Source organism: Linderina pennispora, assembly GCF_002104995.1.
Source record: "Linderina pennispora strain ATCC 12442 chromosome Unknown DL89scaffold_4, whole genome shotgun sequence".
In the NCBI taxonomy this organism is placed as follows: domain Eukaryota; kingdom Fungi; phylum Kickxellomycota; class Kickxellomycetes; order Kickxellales; family Kickxellaceae; genus Linderina; species Linderina pennispora.
In genome coordinates this window covers 387,846-409,073 of record NW_024468252.1, presented here as the reverse complement: position 1 = coordinate 409,073, position 21,228 = coordinate 387,846, and the positions used below count along the sequence as shown (strand labels likewise).

Genomic DNA, 21,228 nt, shown 5'->3' with positions numbered 1-21,228 from the left:
TGGGAGAAAAGCCGGCCAGACGAAGAAGACCTGCGCGACCGCGGGCTGAGTTTGAGTCCAACCGCCATTCTTTTTGCCGATCTACCAGTTGTATGGGTGCAGCGAGAATGTAAACAAGCGTGAAAGCGTTCGAGTAAAAAAAGTAGTGCGGGTTCATACACGGCAGCCCAGCCTGGGGTCTGCTGCATTTTTAAGCAAGCAGCAGGAGTTCACAGTTCCGATCACCCATCAAGGTTGGTGACAAAAAAAAATAGAGCCATTATTCAGGCTTGTCTTGTTCCGAGAAATGGCGTCAATACAAAACGCTATATTGGCCTATAGTCGATGCTAAACAAGCAGGCGCAGCAGCAAGCAGCAGCTCATAAAACCACATTTATTCAAAACCGCAACAAATCCCCCCGACAGAAGCAGGCCAGGATACAATGGCTACCTGGTATGTGCCGATGCTGGCAGCCCGGGCGCCATGCGTCCTCTCTATATCTTTGGCTAATGTTGTTGGGGTGGCGATGCAGGCTGCTCGGCACCGGCGTTGTCAGTGTCACCAGAAATAGATCCTGGCTGCTGCGCCGGTGTGTCGTTTAGCGGCTTTGTGGGGATGTCTGGCATGTCCTCATCTCCAACAATATCCACAGGGACCATAGGTGGCGATGGCTCAGGCGTCGGCTTCTTGTGCCGCTTGCTAGACTTGCTCTTCTTTTTCTTTTTCGGCTTGTCGCTCTTGCGTGGTTTGGGCCTTGCGGTGGCGAGATCCCCCAGGTCGAGCTGCATAACGGGGATACTGTCGACATCAGGCAGCATGCCCAGGCTACGTGGCCGGTCGGCAGCATCTTCCAGGATAGAACGGCTGGTCCTTGCGGTTCGCCTTGTGATCCTTGGACGCATAGTTTCTCTGTGCTGGAGCGCGGGTCTGGCGCGGTGGTGGCGGCGGCGGGAGCACTCTGAGCGAAGTGTCAGGGATTTCGTCGCCGATCCACGAGTCGAGGTCCAGACCATCAGGCACAGGAACCTTGCCCTGGGCGGCTGCCGACACGGGGTTGAGCTCGTACATGGTGAACAGCGAATGCAGCTCGCGGCATACCGGAGGCTCGCTGGCGCTCATATTGGATGTAGCTACAGACACCGCCTTGGTGATCTCAATGAAACTCCTTAGCAGTCCTTCCACCTGCAGCGGAAGCTCTGCCACAACCACGTCCAGGTCATCACCCTCTTGCCCCAAGAAAAGCGACGTGATCGAGTCCATGGTGGTTGTGTTGGTCGATCGCACCAGCTCCCAAACCTCGTCGTTCCAGTATCCAGAAACATCCTGCAGCCAGTTTGTGTACACCTTCATAGCCGCCAGCACAAACGCCGCCTGCTGGTCGCTGGTGAGCTGGCGAAGGCACGGAAACAGCAGCAGCCCAATATCATCGCAGCTGGCGGGCACCAGAGTGCAATACTCGCCCAGAATATATGCCGCTGTGCTCAGCACTGCCGCATGTGGGCTTTCTCCAGACACAAAGTCAGTCAGCCGCACATCCGACAGCAGCTGTCGCATCATCCGCACGCTGTATTCGCGTACCTGGCGCACACGCACCGTCACATCCAGGATCCGCTGGCTCAGCAGCTGCCCGACATCGACGCCGGCAATATATACCAAATCGACCAGCACCGCCACGTACCACTCAAAATTGGTCATGTTTGCGTACGACTGCCGGCTGCACATATCAATAATGGCTTCGACAGCTGCCAGCCGGTATTCAGGGTTGTCCGCTGCATTGGGCTCGGAGCTGCTGGCAGCCTTCTTGGGCGTTGTAAACGAGCCCTTGGCACTGACAAGACTGACCCCTGAGGGGTCAATCAGCGGCGTGCTCTCAAGCTCGTCTTCGTCTGGCCCACCCTCGGTGTTGCCGGGTTTCAGAGCGATTGTGTTTGACAGAATGAGCTGCGACATTAGCCGCTTGACAATCTGCGACAGGTTCCTGCGCGTCGCCATCCCCGATATCACCTGCAACGCCCGCATACGGATCCCCATGTCTGGGTCGTCCAGGCAGCGCAAGATCGTCTCGTATTGGTTAACAACCAGGTCTGGCCGCCGCACCTGCAGCTCCGCCAGCGTCACCAACCCGACGTACCGCAGGTTGTGGTCAGACGAGTCATAAAACACCTCCAGCTTGTGCGCGCACAGCTCGGCAAAGTCAATTTCTCTTCCAATGCTGTCGGTCACGGGCAGTGGCACGCTGATAATGTCGCCGACCACCGCCGTATTAATGCACTCGTACAGTAGCGACATCGCTGTGGTTGTGCATATCAAGCTGCTCAACGGGCCATGCAGCTTCTTTGCCAGCCGCGGCTCAATCGGCGTCAACGACGCAAACAGCTTCACAATCTTGATCAGCATCCAGTTGTTGTTCGACGAGTTCAGCAGGTGGTACAGCTTGGGCGCCAGCGGTAGGTAGTTGCGCGGATTCGTGTGCGCTAGCTCGCAGATTACGCTGACCGCTGATGACACCACCGACGGGTCCGGGTCGTCTAGTCGCTCCTTGAGCTGTGGCACAAAGTCATGCAGGCCCTCCGGGTGCTTCAGCGTCATCTTATACAAGCACGCTATCGCCTTCTTCCGGATATACGGTCGTGAGTGGCCCAGGATTGCCAGCACGTCGTCAAACAGGTCCATGGCCAGCTCCGCCGTGGCTATCTGCGCCAGCCCATCTAGTGCCACGCTGACCTCCATGAAATTCGTCGATGCCAGGTCCTTGCGGATCAGGTTGGTCGCAAGCATCAGAACGTCCGTGTCCTGGTTGAACGACTGCGAGGCCGCCAGGTACCCGGCGCGCTTCTCGCTAAACTTGGCTGACGACATTACCTCGACCACGTTGAAGTTTGCCCAATTCATGTCATACCCAAGCATGTGCAGGTAGTTGAGCTTGTCGATTGCTGCGCTCTTGTAGTGCATGTCGCTCAGCTGCACCTCATTCTGGATTTCCTCTAGCGACTTGCTGATGTACTCGGACTCGTTGCGCTTGTTCGCTCGCAGGCCCTGAATCAGGTCCGTCAGCGACTTTTCGAACATTCTCAATCTGAAGGAAGTAGGCGAAGCTAGAATACCAGGCGAGTGTGGAGGAGAGAAAAACAGCGGGTTCATTTCCACGAAGTACTTCTTTTGTGTCGGGGCTGAAGAGTACGCAAATTGCTAGCTGTCGGTGCAGGCCGTGGGTAAGGCGGGTTGAAGGCGCAGTGGAAAGCGCACCGCACTGTCCTCAAAAGCCCGCGTCTGTCTGTGGGATGTTCATGCTCAGGTGTCCACTAGCTCCGCCCGTGTCCTGCCACAAATGCGCCGGTGCTTCCCCGCCAGGGCTGAGGAGGCGAGAAAGAGTATTTGACTTTGTAATCCAAAGAACAGGAGCAAACAGAAAGGAGTATGGAAGAAACTAAAAGGACGAGGCCGTGCTGAGCTCTAAACTAGTTCGCGCCGCTTTGCATTTAGACGGAGATCGAGTCAGTCAGGAGCTTCTCGAGCTTAGCGAGCCTGCTCGAGACGGACATGTCGATGGTGAAGTCGCCAAACTCAACAACCATACCGCCCATCAGGCTGGGGTTGACCTACAACGAGCACATGCGAGTTAGCCGTGTGATGCCCACATACATCATATCCGCATGCAAGTACACATATCCTCTGCTTACCTTGTTCACAACGTTGACCTCCTTGAAGTTCTTGATCAGGCCACCCTTGGTCAGGTTGTCCTTGACCTGCTTCAGCTCCTTAGCGCCCAGCTCCTTGGCCGATGTGACCGTGACCGAAACAACGCCGCGCTGCGCCTCCATCAGGCTCTTGTAAGCAGCAATGACACCGCGGGTCTCGTTCAGGCGGTTGTTCTCAGCCAGCGTCTGGAAGAAGTTGGTCGTGATGGCAGACTTCTTGCCCAGCGACTCAATCAGCTGCTCCTTGGCAGCCTTGTTCAGCAGCGGGCTGCCAAGCAGCTCCTCCACGCGCGGCTCCTTGGCGATGACCTGCTCGATCTTGGTCAGGTCAGACTCGACAGCGGTGAGCTCGTTCGTCTTGGCGGCGGCCTGGAACAGAGCAGTGGCGTACTTGCCGTCGATACCGAACAGAGTCAGAGGGGCCTACACACCGGATTAGCATGAATTGCTCAAGGTTAGCTGAATCTCCTTCCATTTACTGGGCCGCGCCTGCGAAAACCGCACGTTCCAAAGTGCTGTGCCGTACCTTGGTGGGGGCAGCAGTGGCATAGCCGCGAGCGAGCTACAAGTTGTAAAAAATAAATACGGGCCGGCTGTGATTTAGTCGGGTTTTGGTAGAAATGAAGTCTGCCGATTGCCAGCGCTTTTCGCCAAGGACATTGGGCCAGCTAACGGTCTCCTCCTTGCCGTCTTATCGCTCCCATTTGAGCAAGCCCTCTCCTTCGTACCTGAGCCTTTCCAACGTTGAGAGCCTGGCGGAACATGATATGCGTCGAGTAATAAGAACAAATGTGAAAGCGGTGTTTCCAAAATTCAACTGGCAATCGAGAATTGAAAGAAGAAAGAGGGTGCAATAGCACGTCCTGCTCCTTGGGCTGAGCACCGCAAATTCAGCGCCAAATTCGCCTACAGCTAGCCTGTCCCAAAAAATAGCGGACTGCTTTCAGATAACGCCAAAACCCCAGATAGTTGCTGATCCAGTGATTACATTTCCACCAACTTGGATTGCTGCGATCACGTGCTATGCTCACTACCATGATGAACATACAAGATCCAGACAGGCTGCTCTGAGCCTGGAGCTGCTCGGCCACACTAGTGGCAGATAAGTGCTCTGTGCTGTGTATCAGTGGGAGTATGTGGGCACATTGGCCAGCGCCCGAACCAGGCAGCTCTCGAAATTAAAATTAATTAGGCATCAGGTGGCGCAGCAGCAGCTTTGCGTTAAATGTGAGCCAAAATAAGGTAAACAACAGGACGCTCCCTTGCCTTCACATTTGCTTGCTTACTTGCAACATAAGCTGTTTATTTACTTTAACCATGGCTTCATCACATAGCCTATCTCAAAACATCCCGGCCGATATCCTCGGTCTGGTTTTTCTGCATGTCGAGGATGGCGACACTCTTACTGGGCTGTGGGAAAGGAGTGGGTTCACAGGGCTACACTGCGCTCTGTTTCGCTCATGCCGCTCACCCATGTGTGCGTGTCCTGGCGCTCAGTGGCCCTGGGGCTATTTTACCAGACCACCGAAACCTACCCGGTCCCCACCGAGAACATGATTGTGCAGCCAAAACATCTCCATCCGACCCTGAGGATGGCTGCGGATATCAATGCCAACCTATACGTTCGCTTTGCGCACATATTCTTAACTACTGAGGGAATCGAAGACAACTCAGCGGTGAATTTGTTGAGCAGCGGCCAACTTGGTTCTGCTTCATTCCCTAACGTCGCCGACCTGAAACTTTCGTTTGTCAAAAACAAGAGGGTGGCTGGAAAGAGCCGAGGTTCATTTGGATGATCAGATTGCTAGGCTCTCCGCTCGTCTGCGTGAGCTCTTCCCAAACAGCCGTGCTATCTCGTTTTTTGCATTGCAAAACTTGGAGGACTGCGAGGTGGAAGCCTTCTATGGCCTTGCCAGCAAGAGCTCTGCCTCGCCTCATTCGCTCATATATCGTAGTAGATCACCCTGCAGCAGTACTCTTTTAGCGCCAAACCTGACCAGCCTTCGGCGGATCCACATTTCCTCGCCAACTTCCTCAGCCGCAGCAAGGCTCATCCGCGCAAGCAGCAAATCGCTCGAGGAGTTGAGGCTGTATAAGCCCTCGCCTGAGGCTCTTGAAGAAATAATCGCCTACAAGGAACCGCATAGGTACCCTTCTCTCAAGAAGCTCACGCTCTACTGCACCAATTTCACCGACGTTAAGGGTGTAAAGGAGGATGCCGTTATATTTCCTGCCTTGACGCACTTGGCCCTCATCGATTGCTATAGGATCGCTTCCTTTGACATCTTGGTCAGAGGAGCTACAAGCACGCTGACTCACCTTTCATTCAATATGACCAACATGGCCATTGCAGGGCTGAGAAACCACCGGTTCCTAAATTTGAAGCGTGTCTGCGTTCTAACCTGCGGTTCCATCAAAAGCGAGAATCCCACATACGAAGTAGGTGATACGATTAGACTGCCATTTGAGATCGCACCCAGCGCCGAAGCGATCGAGTTTTATGGCTATCTCGATGATCTCCCTCCGAACATCCCGGATGCACTCCTCGATTGCGGAATCAGCTTCAGCCTTTCCTACCTGTGTCTACACCAGACCAACTTTACCATCAGCCAAATTGGACAGCTGCTGGTGCATGCCGACATGGTTATCAGGCTGACAGTTAACAATATCATTGCTGTCAACGATAAGGAAATGGCAGTTCCAGACAAGTTTATCGAAGAGTTCCTCACCAATGGCGAGCCATTCAGCCGCAGACTTACGCGCCTTGATGTATGCATCAAAAGGACACATCCAGCAACGTTGATCCTTGCCATCACAAAGCTTCCGTCGCTGAGCAGAGTTTGCCTCAGCTGCTACACACCACAATTCTATATCGCGGATCTCATGGATGAATTGGAGCGTCCCGTTTTCCAAGAGCACCGGCACCATGTTCACCGCGTTTCGCTGGGCACTACGAGATACTCCACCTCCAGTTTTAATCCAGACAGACTTTAATAAATACATTCGTGTATTAGGTGGTTCAGAATCCGTGGTGACTGTGTGCCTTAGATGTTTTATTTGTTAGTTGATTCTCCAACAGGCTGTTCCATTGACAATTTCCCTATTGTCGCTACCGCCCCATTCCAATTTCCAACGGCGACGGCAACAACATGCCAATAATGTTTTTTTACGTGTTTGCACAATTATGTGCATCAGTGCCATTTATGGCTGGGAAATCCGCAGTGGCACTCGTTCCACTAGAATGTCTAGCTGAGTACGTGCTGTTGTGGAAAAGTCAGATGGTTATCGCAATGTCTAGGCTGGCGTGGGTGTTTGTCTTTAACATACTTGGACCTCGGATTTCGTTGCTGTTGTCCATTTTCAGCGGCATCGTAGACAGTGGAGCACTCCTGGCAAGCTACAAGAGAGACCCCCACCACCTTTATATTGCCGGTGCTGTTCTGGTTGATATTTTCACAACCCTTGGCTACATTCGCAGGATATACAATGATTCTAACCTATCCGTGCGAGCAGCAAAAGGCACGGGTGCTGGCGGCTTCTCCTGATCACATTTTGTATATTTAGGGCACTCGGCGACGTTATCTACAAAGGGGGGGGGGAGCATAGACAGCGAAACTACCATATTGCAATAGTGTCGACTGCGTTTCTGTGTATCGGTGCAGTCATAGTCATGCTGCTTCTTCCGGCTGACAGGGCTGTTCGCGACAACGGCGTGTATCTTCAGACTCGCAAATCAACTATCCCGATGGGGCTAGAAATGGCCCTGCATACACTTGTGAACCCACGACTATGGCTTCTTGTGCCGCTCATATTCACATTCCCGTACATCTACGCTGCGTATGGGATCCTAATGCCAAATAACCTGTCCGGTATCGTGTCTGACATGGGCTGTTTAGCTGCTCCGGCTCTTGGGTCAGTTTTGGATATTGGCTCGGCTATACGGCAGCGGCGCGGCATTTATGGCTTTGTAATTTATTTACATGCTACCGTTGTAGCAGTGGTGCTGCTTATCGTGCTTAGTAGTAGGGATGTCAACAGTGCCATTTTCGTATTGACAGAGTCACTTTCAGTATCTACAGCGATCAATATGGATCAGTTGAGCAACCACAGTGGTCTCTTTTATTCGGGCTTATTCTTCAGCGGGATGGCATCACCATGCTCATTCGTGCTCACCACATGTATCGTTGGTACATTGACCAACCACATCGATGTGACCGGATGGCTCGTAGGCACAATACTATCTGTACAATCAATCACTAATCTAGTCGGCGATCGAAGCACTAGTGGCAAGAAAGGCAGCTTGCCAACACACGCTCCGCTATATAGGGTGTAGTATCCTTGTGTTCTTGTTTATGTGGTCATACAAGGTGATTCAGCGGATCCCCGATACAAACAACTGGACACTGGGCAATATCGAGCGACCACCATCAGTCGCGGAAACCCCAGGTGGTATTGACGAAAGAGATCTGAAGCGGTATATCGCAGGAACGAGTTCTAAATGCTTCAGTAGCATTTCCAAATGTCAATATATACGATCCCAGAACCACCACCGAATCACGTGGGGTTTAAAATTGAAATGTGAATGCTTGCAATTTCCGGTTTACGAGGACGTTTCACTTCTTCTCTTGCCTTGTACCAATGAGTAGCCTTGTAATGTCAGAAGCAGCAGAACCAGAGGCCAGCTTGCTGGTGGTGGTGCTGGACACAAACACAGCGGCGTGGGAGCGGTGCCCGCTGCAGTTTGACCGGGCACTTCAGCAAGTGGTCATTTTCTTGAACGCATACCTGGCCCTAAAGCCCGAGAATAAGCTGGCAGTCATTGCAACCAACAAGTCCGAGTGCCGGTATCTGTACCCAACCGAGTTCACAGACGAAACCACGATTCCAGAGATGCAGGTATACGAGCAGTTCCGCGACGTCGACACAAAAGTGCTCACAGGCGTGCAAAAGATGATTGAGAGCGGCAGCATGAGCAGCGACACGCCAGCAGGCATCGAGCAGGGGCAGAGCCAGGTATCGCGGGCACTGTCCAAGGCCCTCTGCTATATTAACCGAGGTACCAAGGCGTCGGTGAACAAGATCTGGCCGCGCATCCTGGTGGTGTCGGTGGCAGACGATGCGCCGCGTGAATACATTGCCCTAATGAACACGATTTTTGCGGCACAAAAGCTCGGCGTGCTCATCGATGTATGCAAGGTGGTGGGCAGCGACTCGGTGTTTTTGCAGCAGGCAGCCGAGATCACCGGCGGAAACTACCTGAAGGTTGATACACAGGAGAACAGAGGGTCGCTGCTGCAGAGCCTGATGTTCACTTGCTTGGCTGACCACTTTACCCGCAGCATGCTGTACTCGCCACACAACGACTTGATTGATTTCCGGGCGACGTGCTTCTGCCACAAGCGGGTGGTGGACATTGGATATGTGTGCTCGGTGTGCCTGTCGATTTTCTGCAAAATGGCGCCTGTGTGCTCGACGTGCAAGACAAAGTTCTCGTTCAAGCTGGTCAGAGCACCGTCGGCTGCTAACGGCACGTCAGCAGGGAAAAAGAAACCCCCGGTAAATTAGCTGTGGGTTATGCGACTTGCTCGCGTAGTGGTGGGCTTGGGGAGGCGTTTTTTCTCAGGAAATGATGCAGGAGCTGTCTGCGAACGAAAAATCGAGAGGCAGCTCGCATCTAAGACGCCGCTAGCTTTGCTTCCCTCAGCTTGAATTTTTTTTTTGTTTCCGCATTCATCCCAATTTTTTTCTTTTGCATTCAAATTCTTCACCAGCAATGATATTTGTGTTTCTCGTTGACACGAGCGTGTCCATGGAGCACAGGTTTGGCGGGCCGCTAGGTTGCTCCAAACGGCCCGACGCAGGCTCCACAGACAGCTTGTTTGGCGAGACCTCCGACCGGTTCAGCCGGCGGTGGCAGCGCAAGGGCACGCGGGGGACTGACACGACCGGGAAGATCACCCGGCTGGACTGCGCCAAGAGCATTGTGGAGCAGATCGTACACAGTCGCGAGAACTACGAGCACGACCGGTACATGCTAGTGTCATATCACAGCGCCACAGCCACCAGCTGCATCCGGTCATCCCTGAAGGACTCGCGGGCAACACTGCTGCGCGAGCTGAAAAAGCTACGGGCCGACGACAAGTTTGCTGGCGGCAGTTCGCTGACAGCACTGTTCAACCAGCTGGCGCTGATGCGCGGGGCATACGACCTGGACACGTACGGGTATGGGCGGTATCCACAGCTCAACGAGCCAGTGCACATCATGTGGTTGACAGACGGTGCCAGCGTAGTTGGCAACACGGGCATGACGACCAAGCTCAACCTGCCTGTCAACAATACGCCGTGGGTGGAGTCGTACATTGAGCCGTTCCGGTGGGACCAGCGCATGACCCTGGTTCTGCTCCACGAGCCGAGCGACGCATGCATGAGCAAGAAATACAGCAGCGAGCCGATGCTCATGCCCATGTGCACCGTCATGGGCGGCTCGGTCCACCACCTCAACAGCATGCATTTGGCGATGCGGTTCGTCGAGGGAATCACCAAGGCGCGTGTGGGCAACAGCAAACGGCCGTTTGCATCGGCAATGCCACCACCGGGCGTGCTGGTCAGCTTTGAGCGGATCGACGACAACCCTGCGAACCCAGGCAACTCCGACACACGAGTGCTGCTCCATGCAGCTCCAGGTAGTCTGGCCAGTGGGCCGCTGCCGCCGCCGACCGGACCCAGGCGTGCCAGGCGGGCAAGGGCGGCAAGCCAATGGACCAAGCTACGGCACCAGCGCCGGAGTCTCGGCGTTGATCAATGGGCAGAGCGGGTACTTTCCGATCCCAGAGCCGTTCTGGCCCGAGGCGATCCAGGCGCCGCGCGCACCAGGCAGCGCACCACCAAACCCACAGCAAGCCAACCTACCGCCACCCGGCCCTAGCGGCTGGCAGATCCCGCGACGCGCAGCGCACCCTATCCTGAGCTACAGCCAGAACAACTCTGAGTGGTCGGTACCAGCAAACTTCCCCTTCGACAAATACCAGATCGACGGGAACACAAACGTGGCCAAGAAGCTGCTGGCAGCAGCGCATGCAGCACAGGCAGCGCACGAAGCGCAGGGTGGCAAGGGCCCGTCCAAGCCCGTGTGCTGGCACGTATTCATCAACGGCTCATACACGAATCCCAAGTACGCCGGATTTCCCTTCGGCATCCTGAGAGCCAATTCTGCACGTACAGCAGTCAATCTGTTTGTGTTCCCGTACAATTTCACGGCGCTGTGGAAGATCCTGGCTAAGCTGGATGCCCAGATGCAGGCGCAGCGAGTGACGCGTGCGGAGGCAGCCAGCTCGTCGCAGTGGAAGGCCGAACTGGACGAGTATCTGCAGCATACGCCCGGATACTATGCAATCCCCCTGAAGCGAGCATTCAACCTGTATGGAATCCCTCACCACGTGTTCCCCAGGAACTTTGGCCAGAGCAACGGAATGCGCAACATCATGCACTACTCGATCAAGCTGCACACCGTTGCTCGTCGCGAGTGGGACCGCTTGCCGGTAGCCGGTACCACAGACCCAGCCAGCAAGCCGCCCATGGAGGTAGCTGAGGGCCTGCAATCGGCGCTGCTTGACTTTGATCCGGCCGCAGATGTCAGCCATCTGGTGACAAACGCGTTTGATGTCGACCGCAGCCACTGCCTGGCTACGCTGAGCGCCATGCGTCGCGTGTTTGTGCGCGAATGCATGGCATCGCATCGAGCGTACTCTCGGCCCAACGCCATGGTGCCGCCATCCCTAATCAGCGAGTGGAAACCCCTTGATTCGGCTGGCAGCACTATGGATGTCGACGACAGCGACCAGGCAGAGGCTCCTGCCAGTCCACAGTACACGCCGCCTGTGGCCAGCATGGAGTACTCGTTCTACGGCTTTGGCGGGCCCGACAGCTCATCCGGGTTTGGATCCGCCAACCAAGGCGGCCGATCGCCGCATCTGGGCGGAATGGCACCCAGGGCCAAAGTCTCCGAGCAGGATCTCCGCAACATGGATCCAGGAACGCAGCTCTCGCCCATGGGTGGGATCGTGGATGTGGCCAGCGAGGACGACCGCGACTCGCGCCACTCGGTGTCAATTCGCGATATGAGCGAGTACGCTGTAGCTATGAACCGTCAGAAATCTGCTGAGCTGCGCGATCCGCTGCTGGATGGCCGTGTGGCCGCGCAGCGCAGCAAGACCATGTTCGGCAACCCCTACGAGCGCACGTTGCGCGAGCCCCGTAGTCCCGCCAACAATGTGCTTGCTGGCAATCCGATGCTGGGAGCCAAGCTCGGCCTCTCGCGCGGCTCGTCCACGCGCAGCTCTGCCAGCAACATCAACACTGGCCCGCCGAGATCTGAATCAGAGGACGAGGCGGCCATTGGCTTGGAAATGGAGAGCGAGGCCGAGCTCAACGAGATGGCTGTCGACAAAATGCTCGAAGATATGCCCATGGGCCGAGGCAGCAGCGAGAATGCCGCCCAGGGCAGCGGAAGGTTCGGCTGGATGCAGCGCAAGGCTGTGCCGCGCCGCCGCTCGATCAGCACCGCCTGGCGCAAAAACGACAACTCGTGGAATGTCAATCCGTGGGCTATGCTTGAAGGCAAGCTTGATCCGGGCGCATTGACCTTCACATCCGACGCTGTTGTCATCAACCGCCACACCGCGCAGATCCTGAACCCGGCCAGTCCCTCGTCTGCCGAGCCGATTCCCATCTCCCGCACAAGCACTGCCGCCTCGATTACGCCTTCGATTACGCCTTCGATCACGCCTGAGCCGCCGGCTGAGCGCGTTGTGGAGGCCGCTATTACCAGCAGTAGTGCCGATGCGACAATGACCAATGCGGAGCAACCACCCACGTCGTCGCCATCAAACACGGTTTCACCTCCAAAGCTCCCCGAACAGCCCGGCCCGCCAAAGCCCCTGACAGTAGCAAAGAAGGTCAGCGTGGCTGACGAGAAGACCTGGTTCCAGAAGCGCATCAAGGCCGACCCGGCGCACTACGACGAGGCTGCCATTCTCCAGCATCTGGCGGAGCTGCGCGAGTCGAATTCGCTGAGCCAGGCTCACCTCAAGATCATCATCAACCACGCTGTCATTGCCGCAAAGGCCATGCGCCGGAAGCAGCTCGTCGAGCAGCTCACCAAGGCAACCAGGTGAAAGTTAGGGAGCTCCGGAATTTTTTACAATTTTTGTGCTTTTACTGCTTGGCACGAATTGCCGCCACGCAGAGCAGTTTGGGTGTGTGACCCCTGGCTTTCCGAGATCGCGAAAGATAGCGCGCTATCAGTGCTTGATCGCCTTGACTGTGATTGGTGGCCATACTCCCAGCTGTTGTTGTCTACTTTAAAATAAAAAATCCAAGGTGCATCTTGTTCTGATTTTTCACACACGCGACCTTGCTGAAAAATCCCCCGACTGGGATGTGTGGTCGGGCCAGCCCTCTCCGATGCCCGCCTGCCCTAGGCAATGCTCGGCCAAAAGCCGTCATCCGTAGCCATCCCGAATCGCAAAATTGGAGGATGTGCGTGACAATGCTGGTGTTTGAGGCCCGCTTAGCACACCTCCTATTGATACAGCCTGCTGTTCCGGAATATGCGCTCACTGCGTCTGTTTTTCACGCGACCACTATTGCACTGACTCCTCGGTGGGTGAATATAGCGCATAGAGGGCATTGCCTGCGCCGCGAGCCCATTCTCCTCTATTTCCAGGAAGCATCGCTTTCTTGCCTGCTTTTCACCCAATGTCTTTGAAGGAGGAAGGATAGTGTCTCACATTCTCCGCAAATAAGAAGAACGACTTATATAATTCACTAGCTTCGCTTGGAATATTCCGCGCTCTCGCTCTCTCAGTCATTCACTCTCGCTCTCACTCTCACTAGCTCATTAGCGCGTCTTGCCAAGCGACGTCCACGCCGCCAAACAGCCAAAGGTATGTTGACCGAGAGCCGTCTGCACTCGGGACCTCTCCGCCTCGGTTTGTCAGCGCTTGCAGCACCCGTTCCTCGTGCCTTGCATTACGACACTGTTTACTAGTACCTTTTGTTTATGTTTCTTGGCACAGGCCACAGCCTCCAAGAGTCAACAGAAATATGTGCAGAGGCCACTATGTGCCTCCCAAGACATGGCGGGAACGGGGTGTCTGATTACCCTCCCCAGCAACCCGGGACTGGCGCCTTCTATTTTTGGCTTTTTGAGCGAATCGACAAGCATTAAGAGGTCGCTTTGCTTTCCAAGTGTGGCCCGATAACCCGTTCCGCACCAATTTTCATTTTGCTTTGCCAATGCAAAGCAAGGGGCAGTATGCGATCAGCAGAAGTTTATATAAAGCTCAGGCCTGTCCCCTGTATTCCAAATGGATTCCTTTTTCTCCTTCCTGTCAAATAACCCTTAGTTCTCTTTCCTCCAATTCCTCCACGCAGCTGGAGCCCCCATTTTTCACACCATTGGCACAACTAGGCGCCTCGAGCTATACTTAGAAATGGACATATAGGTCCATGCCTCCTCCATTCTCCCAATCCCTGATTCTTTTACACTAACAAGCAGCTATTCGTGTTCAGCTCATTATTTTCTCTATTTCTCTGTATTTTACCCTATTAACTCTGTACTTTATTAGTTCTCAAGGGTCTGCTGAAGCGCAAAGCTTTTCACGCCCAACCTCGCACACAGATAAGCCCAATGGAATCAGCCCCAACAATATCAGGCAGCACCAAAGCGGTGCCCACATCCTGTCGCCGGTACCGTCGCAACTCTGACGCATCGCTCACATATATTGACAGCGACGAGCCACTATATCCCGTGAAGCTCTTATCATCGAAGACAATGCGGGAACACGCGGATTCGAAGCAGATCGGCCGCGATGACTCACCACCTATCCACCTTGGACGCACGCATTCAATCGCCTCCCACCACGAAGCGCATGCGCGGCATCTCGGGTGGGCCAAGCAGAGCAAGCCGGCAGTATTGTGCCACGAGGCAGCCAAAGCAGTTCAGACCAACAGCCATGAGGCCCCGATGTCATCAGAGAAAGCTCGCCAGATTATCAATACAGTTCTGCCCAATGGCGGGCTGCGCATGAACCTTGGCAACGGACGCAATGGTGTTTACGTTGCCCCGTTCGAGCGCCGCCTGGAATGTCCGCTCGAGAAGCAGGGCGAATACCTGGTACACACACACCAGCCAAAAATTATTGTAAGTTGCTGCTTGAACCTTGCCAACGTCATCGGCGCTAGCTCTCCTCGCTTTTACCCCTTGCCATTTTCCTTACCCCTTCGCCAGCCCATGCTGCTCATTTGCTGCTCTGCTCAAATGATGTTTCATATGCAGCATGCAAGGAATATTCGCTTCGTTTCATGGCTCTGCATTGGCAGCCCCCTGCCCAAAAACAGCTGAATATCCAAAAAGGATGCAAGACATGGACGGTGCATTTCCCACATATCCGCACAAGCCAGCGGATATTCTATGTCTTGGCTTGGACCGGGCTTATCTGCCACAATGGGGCATGCACGACCCGCATCTATCCGTGCGCAGCTATCAGCGTGCTTGCGTCAGTGCAGCTTTCATCCCACACAGCGACAGCCGCCCTCGTCCTTATCTGGCCTCATCTATGCCCTTTCACAATGCTCCATTTCGTGTCACATGCTGTTTCCATGGGCTGGCGTGAATAGTCCTGGGACTGCTGTTGTGTGGTGGGCCTGTTGATCCCAGAAATCTCCACAAAGCCATATGACCTCCCCCGGCTACCCTGTTATCAGCACCCGATCTAACTAGTTCTCCCGAGTCAACTCCATCTCCATGTAGACCGACCTTTCCAAAGTGGAATTTGGCATCCGCGTCAACGGCTGGAAGCGTGTGGTTTTCAAGACAGTCAACGACAGCATGCTAGCACAGCGCGAGCTGTCGTTCTATCACATGGTGGCAGGCACCGAGTCAGAGCATGTAATGCAGCTATTGGACGAATTTGCCGACAACTCGAGCAAGCATGTAATGGTATTCCCGCGCATGAACCCGCTCAACATTCAGGGCCGTGACCTGTTTGACATTGCGTACCTGGCGCGCCAGCTGTTCATTGCGCTGGAGGACCTGCACCACCTCGGCATTGCGCACCTGGATATCACCCCAACCAACCTAATGGCTGACCCGAAGGACCCCTCGCACATTGAGCTGATTGATTTTGGCCTGGCCTGCGACCTGTCGGCCACTGAGAGCGGGAGGCTGCCGAGCCGTGGCACATGCGGGTTTGTTGCGCCTGAGGTTCTGTCGGGTGAGGCCTGGGACCTGCGTGCAGACATATATAGCGCCGGTGTGGTCCTGGGCATGATGCTACAGAACTACCTGCCTACCGTTGAACTGCGTCTGCTGGGCGGCCCTCTGATTCGCTCCGACACCACCGACGTGATCATTTCGCAGATAGACGAGCTACTTGATGCCTACGAGTACACCCCCGGCCAGGCCGAGTTCATCGAGCGCCAAACCACGTTCACTCCCAAGGCTGTGCCAGAACACCGCCGGTCAAGCATCCCCAACGATATGAAGCCGCCAGCAAAGAAGGCAGCTGGCGAGGACCCACGGCCGCAGGCAGAGCATACTGCCCACACCACTATATCGCTGCCTGCCCAACATCCGTCCAGCTCACCCAGGTCCTATATGCCACGCCACACACACACATACTCCGACGAGGACAACGAGGCTGCTGCCTTTGCTGCTGCTTTCGTTGGCGGCGGGTCATCCATGTACAGCGGATACTGCGACATGGATGATACGGACATGTTGCCTGATGCCGGCCGCCCCACTGGCCAGACGTTCTACAGCCGCAATAGCTACTCGACTTCACAGCTGGGCTGCTACGTCAGCACCAGCAAGGCAGAAAACGAGCCCCGGTACGCACACAGCATTGGCGCCTGCGACATTGACATTGACAGCGGCATAGAGACCAGCTACCCTAACAGCACTGGCTACTACCTGTCCCCCAGTACCACCCCAGTACACTTGTCCTCCCGCGACCCAACCACGTATGGTGCCACCCGTGGCAACAGCCTGCCGGAGATCTTGGAGTCGGCCCCCAATACCCACTCCAGCAGCCGCTACGCGTGCTCCAAGTCCAAGAAGCCAGCGTTTGCTGTCTCGGTTATACGCCCCACCGCGTCGACGCAGTCCAGTAGCTCGACGGGCTCCTCAACCCCCCGCAAGCTCGGTCGTGTGCCTCTGGCAGTCCTCCATGCCGCCGACTTACTGCGCTGGGCCCTGCAGGCCAAGCCCCAGTGCCGGCCGACGGCTTCACAGGCGCTCGAGCACCCGTTCTTGGGATCTGTCACGATCAAGCCCCGACGCCGCCACACCAACAATGCTGTAACAAGCTACGAGCCACCGTTGGCAGGGGCCCATGCTGACAGCGAGTGCGTCGGTGTGCCAGTATGCCGCCTGCTGAATACCACAAAGGCAAGTTCACGCATCATGGCTCTGTCCCAGGACGACGGGCTGTGTGTGGCCTGTGCCAGTCGCACTACCGCATCTCCACTCCACGACGACGAAGACATTGGGGGTGGTGACATTGTGGAAAGTGCCCGCATGTCAAAAGCTTGTGCTGGGCAGTCTGTGTGCTCGACCAAGGTTTCTTCACCCACTGCATCTAAATCGCCGTCACCTTCCGGCTCCGTTTCCTCGACAGTACGGGATGAGGGCATTTTCAAAAACTCAGCTGTGTGTGAGATACATGTGTGGGAGCGGGAGATGCACTCGAAGCTGTCGCGCACATCCCGCGGTGGATACGACCGTATGGATGACGACAGGCACCACTATGGCGGTGGGTATTCCAGCAGCAACAATGCCTGCGATGACGAGGTGTCTCACTTCTACTCGGCCAAAACCGGCTACGGTGACAACGACGACGACCTGACCAACTACTACTACTGCTGAGATTTCCTAGTTCCTTGCACATTTTTACCTTTTGATAAACACGAATTGTGTCAACTCGGCTAAGCGTTGCGAAGCGGCAAGAACCGCACAGCACCAGCTGGGTAGGAGCTAATCCTTGTTGCAGGAGCCGCTACTTAAAAGCGAATCCTCATAAAAAGAGTAATTACTGCCAAAATATACCGGCTTATTCGGCGCGGTGAGGCACTGTCTCTGGCCATCAGAGACATTGATGGATAGCTCTTGTTCGCTGCCGACAAGCCAACTGACAGCAGGTTGTCGCTGGAACTGGTCTTGATGGCATATGGCTACAACCTCGCCCCTGCAACTATACATAGATGTGCTTCCGAATTCCAGCTACATCCTTGATTGATCAAGAAATCCGAACATTTACTGATCTTGGTCGTTTGGCCGTGTGCCTGAACCAGGTGGTGCTGAGAAAGAAAATTTTGCGGGCATGGGCTAGGACAGCAAAAAAATATCAGAGGGCAGATTTCAATCTCTTTCATCATTTCAGTCCTAGATTATACCGTCGCATAACTAGTTTACAGATATCGAGAGAATGGCAGGATTCACTATTGCCAATCTGCCAGCCAGCGAGGCTGACATCGACTTCAGCGATCTGGAAAGGGAGTTTGTCGTCCCCGAGCAGGAGGAGACGCTTGAGAATGTCGTGGTGGTGGACAATCTGCCTGTGGTCGACGAGAGCAAGGAGGAGAAGCTGATTGCTGTGCTCAAGAAGCTGTTCAAGAAGCAGGCGGGCGCAGTCAAGGACAACGGCATCCACATGCCGCACGAGGAGGTCAAGGGCAAGAACAAGACCAAGGGCTTCGCCTTCGTCGAGTTCGAGACCGCCGAGTCGGCGCAGAACGCAATCCGCAACCTCAGCGGCTTCAAGCTCGACAAGACCCACGTTCTGGTGGTCAACCCGTTCATGGACATTGAGAAGTACAGCGAGGTCGACGAGAAGTACCAGGACCCGCCCGAGGAGCCGTTCGTGGAGAAGGAGCACCTGAAGTCGTGGCTTGGCGACGAGTTTGCTCGCGACGAGTTCGCCATGTACGCTGACCAGGATCTGTCGGTGCTGTGGAACGAGAAGACGCAGCCGGCCGAGAAGATTATCTCGCGGTCGAACTGGACCGAGACGTACGTGCAGTGGTCGCCGCTGGGCTCGTACATGTGCACGTTCCACCGCCAGGGTCTGGTGCTGTGGGGTGGTCCCTCGTGGAAGAAGCTGATGCGCTTCGTGCACCTGAGCGTCAAGCTCGCTGACTTTAGCCCGAACGAGCGGTACCTTGTCACGTGGTCCAACGAGCCCATCAACGTCGAGACCGTCAACCAGCTGCTGGGCGCCGGCAACGAGCACCAGAACCCGTATACGGAGGCCGACGAGGGCAACACGTTCTGCGTGTGGGATGCGCACACTGGTGCGCTGCTGCGCTCGTTTGCACCGCAAAAGACTGACGACGGCAAGGCCGCCAAGGTCAGCTGGCCGCACTTCAAGTGGTCGCCCAGCGAGAAGTACTTTGCGCGCATGTCGCAGGGCTCGCATGTGGCCATCTACGAGGCCCCCTCGATGGGCCTGCTCGACAAGAAGTCGATCAAGGTCCCGGGCATCCAGGACTTTGCGTGGTGCCCGCGCACCAAGCCCGGCAAGCCTGAGCTGATGGCATACTGGACGCCCGAGGAGGGCAACCTGCCGGCCCGCGTTAGCCTGATCAGCGTGCCCGACAAGGCCCTGGTCCGCACCAAGAACCTGTTCAGTGTGTCCAATGCATCGCTGCACTGGCATCCCGAGGGCAATATGCTGTGTGTGCGCGTGCAGCGCTACACCAAGTCCAAGAAGTCGCAGTTCACCAACCTCGAGATCTTCCGCACCGGCGAGCGCGACGTGCCTGTCGACGTCATCGAGCTCAAGGACTGTGCTGTGGCCTTCGACTGGGAGCCGACCTCGGAGAACTTCCGCTTCGCCGTTATCCACACCGACGACCCGACCCCGCCGCCCACCAACACCAGCGGCATGGCCTCGGTTGCTGCCAAGACCAGCGTCAGCTTCTACGCCTTTGAGCGCAAGGGCAAGCTGGTTAAGAAGGAGGGCTTCAAGCTGCTCAAGACGCTTGACCGCAAGAACACCACTGCCCTGCGCTGGTCGCCGCGCGGTCGCCACATCGTGCTGGCCACGCTGCGCACCACCACTGCGTGGGATCTCGAGTTCTACGACGTCGAGTTTGACCAGGCTGCCGCCAACAAGAGCGGTGTGGCTGGCGATGCCATCTCTCAGCTGGGCGCTGCGGAGCACTACGGTGTGACCGATCTCGACTGGGACCCGACCGGCCGCTACGTGATCACGTCGGCGTCATCGTGGAGGCACACGATGGAGAACGGCTACATCCTGTGGGACTTCAAGGGCCAGCAGCTGCGCAAGGAGGTCGTCGAGCGCTTCAAGCAGATCCTGTGGCGCCCGCGCCCCAAGACCCTGCTGTCCGACGACAAGAAGCGCGAGATCCGCAAGAACCTCAAGAACTACTCAACCGAGTTCGACGAGCAGGACGAGCGCAAGCTGCACGCTGCCGACGCCGAGCTTATCTCCCAGCGCCGCCGCCTTATCAGCGAGTGGGACACCTGGCGCGAGAGCGTCGAGGCCCAGCTTGCCAAGGAGACCGAGGAGGCCCTTGCCAACGGCTACAAGCTGCCCCTGGCCGCCGGCGAGGACGACCAGATTGTCGAGGAGATTGTCGAGGAGATTGTCGACGAGAAGGAGGAGGTTGTCGCCTAGTCGCTTTGTTCCCAGATTCAATGCAATACATGCGGACAGCTTTGCCCGTATTACATTATATGCCATGCCGTATATGCACTCCACATGTACAGAGTATGTTTTTTTTTTCCACATTGCTGGAATTTGTTCAACACAAGCAAGGAGGGCATGTTGTGCCATGGGAGCTACAAAAAAGATCTTTAACGGCTGGTAGCGTGGACCTTGGTCGAGGCACCGCGAGCCTGCTGCTTGCTGTACTTCTGGTCAGCAGTGGGGTTCTACAAAAAGGAATGCAGCAAGTGACAACGTTAGCAGTATGGTCCACACCGTCTTTTGGGAACATCAGACACCAGCCATGTTGTGTTCAGCATCTTACCTTGGCGCGCTCAGCCTTCCTCTTGGCAGCCTCGTTCTTGCGCTGCTCCTTAGCCTTCTTGACAGCCTCGGCGCGAGCAGCCGAGCGGACCTCGGTCTTCTCGTTACGGCGGGCGTTGATGGCCTCCCACGAGGTGCCGACGATAGCACGGTTGTACTTGACAGCGCGGCGGGTGCGCTTCTTGGCGACCTCCTCGCTGATGCCCTTGCGGTGCATCTTACGGAAGACAACAGTCCACGCGATCTTGCGCGGGTTCTTCGCCTGGCGGAACAGCGACTCGGTCTTCGAGTTCAGGAAGTGGAAGGTCCGGCTGTCGCCACGGATGAAGGTGCGACCGCGGCTGGGGTAGATCTTGTACCCGGAGAAGGAGCAAATCTCGAGCCTACAAAAAGTTAACAACAATTCGTTTATAAGCGCCCGTGTATGCCTATCTATTCGCTGGCAGGAATGCACGTCTCACGGCGCTGGTCCTGCTGCCTAGCTGCTGCGGGAATT

At 55.7% G+C, this 21,228-nt stretch overlaps 10 protein-coding genes across 10 annotated transcripts; 7 read left to right on the top strand and 3 right to left on the bottom strand.

The window, feature by feature from the left end:
* Positions 1-212: 212 nt before the first annotated feature.
* On the bottom strand, positions 213-3,225 carry DL89DRAFT_266246 (ARM repeat-containing protein). Its single transcript, XM_040887017.1, has 4 exons — positions 2,948-3,225; positions 2,705-2,920; positions 843-2,674; positions 213-805 (listed from the first exon to the last, which is right to left on the bottom strand). The coding sequence occupies exons 1-4, from the start codon at positions 3,119-3,121 to the stop codon at positions 487-489; spliced, it is 2,541 nt and encodes an 846-aa protein (XP_040744751.1). The 5' UTR covers positions 3,122-3,225; the 3' UTR covers positions 213-486.
* Positions 3,226-3,459: 234 nt separating this feature from the next.
* DL89DRAFT_256277 (F1 complex, OSCP/delta subunit of ATPase) lies at positions 3,460-4,442 on the bottom strand (the record flags this gene model as incomplete). The annotated part of the gene is made up of 4 exons (XM_040885431.1): positions 3,460-3,579; positions 3,661-4,101; positions 4,205-4,240; positions 4,407-4,442. The coding sequence occupies 4 exons, from the start codon at positions 4,440-4,442 to the stop codon at positions 3,460-3,462; spliced, it is 633 nt and encodes a 210-aa protein (XP_040744750.1).
* Positions 4,443-4,959: 517 nt separating this feature from the next.
* Positions 4,960-6,694, top strand: DL89DRAFT_266245 (uncharacterized protein). Its single transcript, XM_040887016.1, has 2 exons — positions 4,960-5,216; positions 5,439-6,694. Exons 1-2 carry the CDS (start codon positions 4,996-4,998, stop codon positions 6,670-6,672), a joined length of 1,455 nt encoding a protein of 484 aa, XP_040744749.1. The 5' UTR covers positions 4,960-4,995; the 3' UTR covers positions 6,673-6,694.
* Positions 6,695-6,887: 193 nt separating this feature from the next.
* Positions 6,888-7,548, top strand: DL89DRAFT_266244 (uncharacterized protein). The gene is made up of 2 exons (XM_040887015.1): positions 6,888-7,110; positions 7,157-7,548. Exons 1-2 carry the CDS (start codon positions 6,969-6,971, stop codon positions 7,240-7,242), a joined length of 228 nt encoding a protein of 75 aa, XP_040744748.1. The 5' UTR covers positions 6,888-6,968; the 3' UTR covers positions 7,243-7,548.
* Positions 7,549-8,331: 783 nt separating this feature from the next.
* Positions 8,332-9,243, top strand: DL89DRAFT_221921 (transcription factor Tfb4; the record flags this gene model as incomplete). The annotated part of the gene is made up of 1 exon (XM_040884548.1): positions 8,332-9,243. One exon carries the CDS (start codon positions 8,332-8,334, stop codon positions 9,241-9,243), a length of 912 nt encoding a protein of 303 aa, XP_040744747.1.
* Positions 9,244-9,451: 208 nt separating this feature from the next.
* Positions 9,452-12,851, top strand: DL89DRAFT_256274 (uncharacterized protein; the record flags this gene model as incomplete). The annotated part of the gene is made up of 2 exons (XM_040885430.1): positions 9,452-10,361; positions 10,405-12,851. 2 exons carry the CDS (start codon positions 9,452-9,454, stop codon positions 12,849-12,851), a joined length of 3,357 nt encoding a protein of 1,118 aa, XP_040744746.1.
* A 1,923-nt stretch (positions 12,852-14,774) lies between these two features.
* On the top strand, positions 14,775-15,622 carry DL89DRAFT_266240 (uncharacterized protein). The gene has a single exon (XM_040887014.1). It carries the CDS (start codon positions 15,018-15,020, stop codon positions 15,351-15,353), a length of 336 nt encoding a protein of 111 aa, XP_040744745.1. The 5' UTR covers positions 14,775-15,017; the 3' UTR covers positions 15,354-15,622.
* Positions 15,326-17,773, top strand: DL89DRAFT_122008 (kinase-like protein). The gene has a single exon (XM_040883220.1). It carries the CDS (start codon positions 15,569-15,571, stop codon positions 17,603-17,605), a length of 2,037 nt encoding a protein of 678 aa, XP_040744744.1. The 5' UTR covers positions 15,326-15,568; the 3' UTR covers positions 17,606-17,773.
* Positions 17,774-18,051: 278 nt separating this feature from the next.
* Positions 18,052-20,572, top strand: DL89DRAFT_121859 (translation initiation factor eIF-3b). The gene has a single exon (XM_040883219.1). The coding sequence runs from the start codon at positions 18,165-18,167 to the stop codon at positions 20,376-20,378; it is 2,214 nt and encodes a 737-aa protein (XP_040744743.1). The 5' UTR covers positions 18,052-18,164; the 3' UTR covers positions 20,379-20,572.
* Positions 20,558-21,117, bottom strand: DL89DRAFT_222032 (uncharacterized protein; the record flags this gene model as incomplete). Its single annotated transcript, XM_040884560.1, has 2 exons — positions 20,558-20,635; positions 20,734-21,117. Coding segments are annotated over 2 exons (462 nt in total), but the record flags the coding sequence as incomplete, so codon positions are not given.
* Positions 21,118-21,228: the final 111 nt, after the last annotated feature.